Source organism: Pollachius pollachius, assembly GCF_949987615.1.
Source record: "Pollachius pollachius genome assembly, chromosome: 18".
Classification (NCBI taxonomy): Eukaryota; Metazoa; Chordata; class Actinopteri; order Gadiformes; family Gadidae; genus Pollachius; species Pollachius pollachius.
Window position 1 is genome coordinate 10,431,045 of NC_136951.1, and position 6,054 is coordinate 10,437,098.

Sequence of the window (6,054 nt, forward strand, 5' to 3'; positions counted from 1 at the left end):
CTACAGAACTTAGCTAGCTGGCTACTGGTTGGCCAGTGAAACTGCACTGCAGTGAAGCTGTCGCTGCTCGACGTTCCCTTCCACAGCGCTGATTGGTCGAAATGCAACCGAAAATACAAACACTTGATTGGTTGTCTGCGCGATCTGTACTTCAATTGGCTGTTTCAGAAAGAAAATAATGCATTCTTTCAATATTTTAACTTGTAAATGTTACTGTTAAATTACCGGTACATATATTTTACACCGACGTTGTGCCTGAAATCCATCAAACATTTGGTTGTGTATGGTTTGTCTTTTTATTTTATTTTTACTATGAATTCACTCGACATGCTTAAAATCAAATCTACTTTCAAAGTGGAAAAGGATTTGAACAACCGCAACATGATATAACCAAACAAATTATAATGTTACCATCGCAGCAAAACACAAAGGTGTGAAAGATATATTAGCTCTTTATACCAGGTAAAAAAAAGAATGAAAGGAGCATTACACCTACCTTATTTTTAAAAGGCAACTTCTATGTGGTTATATAAGGTTTAAATTCATGTATATACCATAGATTTCAACATAAAAACAATGGGAGCACCATCATTCAGTGCTCTATGCAACTCTTGTGTTCATTTGAACTTTAACATTCACAATTCAAATACAATAGGGTCAGCAGGTGTTGGTGTCTGCAATGAGGCTTGATCCTGTCACAGGCAGCATAAATAGCTCTAAGAAGATCTCCTTCAGTGTGCATTGTGGTTGGTTTGTCGATGCTGCTCAGCATAACAAAGATTGTGCCAATTGCTGCTGTATTTTATGGTACTGGTAATATGTGATATTTCCCAATATCACGGTATTTTTCAACTTAAGTATAATTTAAGTTTATTTTTGTTTAAAGGCATGTGCCATGATGCAACATAATTGATTAAAAAAAATTTTATAATTGAAAAAGGAAAACGCTACTAATAGTGTATATTTTTACCAGAAGAATATTAGATGCCATTCTGACAAGATACTAAATGCTACGCAAACATTTAAGAAACAACTATATTGAAAATACAATTTATTACACTGAGTAATAAATACATACAAAGATGCAAGTAACAGTTTCCATTTCATACCAAAAACAACCTCAAAATGAACAAACCGATGCATTTGGCACAGCTCTGTCCTTCAACCCCACATGGTTTACAAGGGTCTGGAAATCAGACCAATTTCTATCAAAAAAGAGATCAAGTCTTACTAATCTAGCTTTGTACAAGCCATGCAGTTTCTACAATTAACCCCTGGGCTACCATGGGTCAACTTTCTCATGCATTAACCAAACGTTTTAAATAGGAAGTCAAAATGAACACCCAAAGTGGGGCAATTTAAGAAAAAAACCTAAACAATAAGGAACTCACAGTATCCCTTAATTTTCTTGCCAAAAGAATCCACACATTTATCATTATTATTATAATGCAATTTTTCTTTTGTGATGTTTTCAACATTATCATTTATTTTTTACTATCCCTTTTCCATATCTTTCCTCCAGTCAAAGGAAATACCATGCAAAGTACTGTTTGTTTGGGTGTCGTAAGGGAACGCATACAATTTGTTCTTGCAGGGGAAACGTATGGCTCCACAAGGCTAGGATCTTGCGTTCCGCTCCGTCTCAGCCAAACACTCGCGTACCAACCCCCTGGCATGGATTATACCTTGAGGAACAAACAATTAAAATTGTATTAGGTATTAGTAGCAGAGGTATACTATACAAGTAGAGCATTCATTGCATCAATACAATTATTAACTGGAGAAGACAGGCCGGTAGAAACATCCAATAGAACCCAATAGAAACATCACAAGTGTGGGTGTATGATTGACGGTTCACCTTCCAGCCTACCCAATGGTCTGTACCAACAGGTAGGCCGATCTATACAACAATCTATCATAGACAACCTATCATCAGATGTATGATATATCGTCTGTGATACTATAGTGTGTAACTTTAGGGTAAGCTTTGTGGCACTATAGCCTGTGTGTTTGGGTTCAGGTAATGGCCTTTGGTTAATCAATGTCAAGCCTGGTGGTAAAATAGGGTCATCTTCAGTCTCGTACCTCTTTTAAGTCTCTCCATGGCGCTTTTACTGCCAGCGTACGTGGGCCGGATCTCCTTGCCCAGCTCCTCGATGATGGCCAGGAGCTCTGCATATTTACTCTGAGGTACTTGGTTTCCACTAGAACCCTGGAAATCCATCAATGAATGAAACATCAAAAAATTGCAGATGAGGTTCTACACTTTTTGCCCATGTTCCAAATTCTTGCAAACATAATTTCTTCTGTTTTTGTGCATCTGCTTCAGCACACGTTGTATTAACCCTGTCAACACCTGCCCATCATATCAATATCTGATTGAACATATTTTTACATCACTATACTAAAATCTTTGTAATAAGGCAGTTGGTTTGTAACGTATTCATATTGGATCTTCAGATTTCTTATTCTATATTAATCATAACTACACTTTAAAATACCTGTATATTGATTGACTGATTCTATAGCTTCTAAGTCAGCAATCTCCCATGACCTCTTATGCATGTCGGGTGACCAAACTCTGGGTCCAATGCCTCAGGTCAGGAGACAAATGTCTAACACCAATAAAGAGGGGGAAGCACTGGACCTTTCTATGATGTAAGTTACCTGGGAGAATCCCAATGAGGGCGGTCCATAGTCGTTCACCAGCGGTCTGTAGGACTGTAGTGTTGCCAGGTTAGCTGCTGAAGGGGATTGGATACTCTGGATACTCTGGATACTCTGAATATTCTGGATATTCTGGATATTCTGAATATTCTGAATATTCTGTATATTCTGGATATTCTGAATATTCTGGATATTCCCAGCTGTTGAGAAAAATGAAATAGTACGCACAATAGTTAATATATGAACATCTACAAATAGACCCTTCAGTGGCACTGACGTTCAGCCTACATCTGATCCAGAATAAGGAAGTGCAACCCTCAGCACTCCTGCAAGACATTTCAGCCAGCATGGCTAAAACGAAGAGTCAATTATAAAAGGGAACTAAGAATAAATAGAAACTAAATTCCTAGTCCTTTTGTATAGTAGTTTTTTGCTTATTTTATTAATTAGATAATTAAGAAATTAGGTAGGCCGATTAATTACATCAAAATGAAACTATAATTTTTTTTTAAAAAAGTCAATAAATGTGTCTGCAAAATGACTTGATAGTTATCTCTGTGTTATAAGTAGATTCATGGGGTTTGGGAATAGTTTGTCGATTGATTATATTTGAGTTTGCGGCTGATTATAGCCCATTGATCATGCAGTCCTCTTGTTCATAAACGGCCATATAAAAAAATAAGAGATGCCATCTGCCATAATTTAGGTTTACTCTGTAAGAAATGTGTGCATTAAGTACCGAACAAAACCGTTAATACAAATATAAGTAGCAATTTACTATTTTGAAAATGTGAATTAACCAGAAATACATTTAAGTCACACAAAAGGAAGAACAACCGGTGATATAATTTAAAGATGTCTGCATCCACCCAGGGCAGGCGGCCGCCCGCTCACGTAGACGGGTTTGCAAATTGCAATATGCGTTGTCTAACGCAAGATGTCCTCGATGAGTACAAATTTCACTAGCAGATCAATCAGCAACCCGCAGGACGAAGCATCATGGAGGAAACGGAACAAGGCTGACTCGAGAAGACAAAGTGATACATTTCGGTCACAATGTAAAGGCGCCCTTAAAGATGGATTTAAGACGCGGAAAGCGGAGCGTAAAACAAAAGGGGTCACGGGGGAGATCCCACAGTTCTTACTTTTCGCTCGAGCCGCTAGCATTCGGGATGGCGCTCGTAACATTAGTAATAATGGCGGATATGAATTAGCCTAGCTCCCAGGATCTGACCCTATATATATAACTGGACAAAAACTACAGACACGGTCTTTCTCCAGGTATTCTCCGAGACCCCGAATTTAACACTCGATTTAACAGACGGATAGTTGGATTTTTCCCGATGTTTTTTCCTTACCCTGGTTTCCAGAAGTTCCCGGAATGTGCTGATGGACATTGGGTTTGTAAGACATTCCCAGAGACATTGTAAATTAAAGAAATAAAAATGACCCGAAATTCAGTGAAGCGTCTGTCTCTCACTTTTTGTTTACAACAGCGGCACCGGCAACATGGCCGTCACTTCATATTGACACCACCCGCCTGAACGTACCATCCACTGGGAATGTCTATAGGAAATAGTTAAAAAGCCATTTACATCTTAAATTTCCCATTTTTTTTATTTTTGGGGAAATTTTACCTAATCTTCCAGATCACACTTAGATTGTTAACCGAGATGCGCGTTTCTTGAAAACATTTATAAAAAATGTTATTTTTGCAACTTTGATAGTTTGATAGCCTGTAAAGTGGAAACATTTGAACTATCGACAATGGAAACGTCCGACTTTTACCTTAAAGTGTTCATTGTCACGTTTTACATCAAAAGAGTGGACATTTAGGAAGTGGATGGTTTGCCCGCATTGTGATGGCATGCGACCGATGTGTTACTAAAAAAAATTACAAGCCGGATCTTTATAGCGTCTTTTGTGTGTCACTGAGGCATCATATTAGAAGTTTACGATCACTTGTAGTAGATACCTGTTTTGGTCTGAGAAGGCGCCTCCATCGCTTCCCAACGTGATCTGACCCTGATATCAACGCCTTCAGTGGTTAATGTAAAAGTTTATACGCGGACTGATTAAAGGTACAAAAGGATTCACCACTCTTATTCAGAGTCACGTGGCTATGGATCCCTTCTTCCATCCACTGGGGATCGTGGTGGGGGTTCGCCTGAACACGCAAATATACTATCACTCTCTTGACCATTGGTGGACACAAAGGAGGGATGCGTCGGCCCAATCGCGGCCCGCGGCGTCATGACCCTCTGGCTCTTCGGGATCCTAATGGTGGCGTGGAAAACCCTATAGGGTGAAGTCCCAGATATCATTTGTGTTGTTGAGGTGGAGCAATGTGGCACAAGCAGAAACGTCATTATTTAGGAAACCCAAAGACTGTTGTAAGACACTTAGTAAAGGTAATTTGACAATGTTAGTAACATTAAAAATGTAAAGAGAAAAAAAAAGTAAATTTCACAAGAAACATAATGATTGAAAACATAAAAAAAGTCAGATACTTGCTAATAATTATTATGTTCTCATGTTTTATTGATTGATTGGTGAGCGATCGATTAGTTGATTGATTGATTGACAGGTTATGGATGTCTGTTGATATACCTGTAATGAGAACGTGTTAAGCAGTGAATTTAGAGAACCTAGGAAATAAATGAAAGGATGTCAAAATGATAACCTTATTATTGCACTGACCTTGAATGATTCTGTAATTATAACACATGGGGAAAAACACTGTAGTCACGCCCTGTTTAATACATCATACTGAGCCATGGACAACATGAGACCAGCCTGGCACGTACCCTGGCGATATATTTCCCATGTATGACCTCCCATTGACAACAGAGGGCCTGTGTGACGGGCATCCCAAACAGGCAGGGGTGTCATTGAAGTGCTGGAAGCCTGGTAAAACCTGCAACAACCTCAGTGTATAAGAAGCAGCACACTGGATATTTACCAGTTTACTGGTGAATAAGAGTAAACCAGTTTACTCATAGAATGTAAGTTAGATGTTAAGATGTTTATGTTAATAAGTGACCCAAATATCCAGTCTATGTTTAATAAAGTCTGACATCTAAAACATATTTTGTTGGATTACGGTTAGGTTGCAAAAAGCCGGTGAGAAAAAAATAATATCCGTCAGACACTCTGGCTCAACTGTACGTAGACAGGCTATAACCTGTTTACAAGCTTTTTAATAAACATATAGGCCTACAGAAATTGCTGCTTGAATATTGGAACCTCTTGAGCATTTCAGAACTTAAGTTTTCTATTATTCTTTACCATTATTTTATTTATTATATTTCTTTATTAAATCAGAACCTGTTTAGTAATACAATTGGATGCTGCTTTGGAATCCCTGGGTCACATGACGTGGAAGCT

The 6,054-nt window shown here is 38.4% G+C and overlaps 2 protein-coding genes across 3 annotated transcripts in view; both read right to left on the reverse strand.

Moving 5' to 3' along the window:
• mphosph9 (M-phase phosphoprotein 9) overlaps positions 1-34 on the reverse strand; it is a 17,401-nt gene extending 17,367 nt beyond the window's left edge. The window contains exon 1 of the mRNA XM_079755983.1: positions 1-34. This exon is cut by the window's left edge and continues 45 nt beyond it. The gene's annotated coding sequence lies outside the window, so the exon portion shown is untranslated.
• A 780-nt stretch (positions 35-814) lies between these two features.
• cdk2ap1 (cyclin dependent kinase 2 associated protein 1) lies at positions 815-4,784 on the reverse strand. 2 transcript variants are annotated; one of them, XM_079756001.1, is made up of 4 exons: positions 4,643-4,784; positions 2,668-2,867; positions 2,086-2,212; positions 815-1,685 (listed from the first exon to the last, which is right to left on the reverse strand). In XM_079756001.1, exons 1-4 carry the CDS (start codon positions 4,668-4,670, stop codon positions 1,618-1,620), a joined length of 423 nt encoding a protein of 140 aa, XP_079612127.1. In that variant the 5' UTR covers positions 4,671-4,784; the 3' UTR covers positions 815-1,617. The 2 variants fall into 2 exon arrangements, with proteins under 2 accessions (XP_079612127.1, XP_079612126.1); XM_079756000.1 differs by lacking the exon at positions 4,643-4,784 and adding an exon at positions 4,026-4,206 and having other exon boundaries at positions 822-1,685.
• Between the last annotated feature and the right edge of the window lie 1,270 nt (positions 4,785-6,054).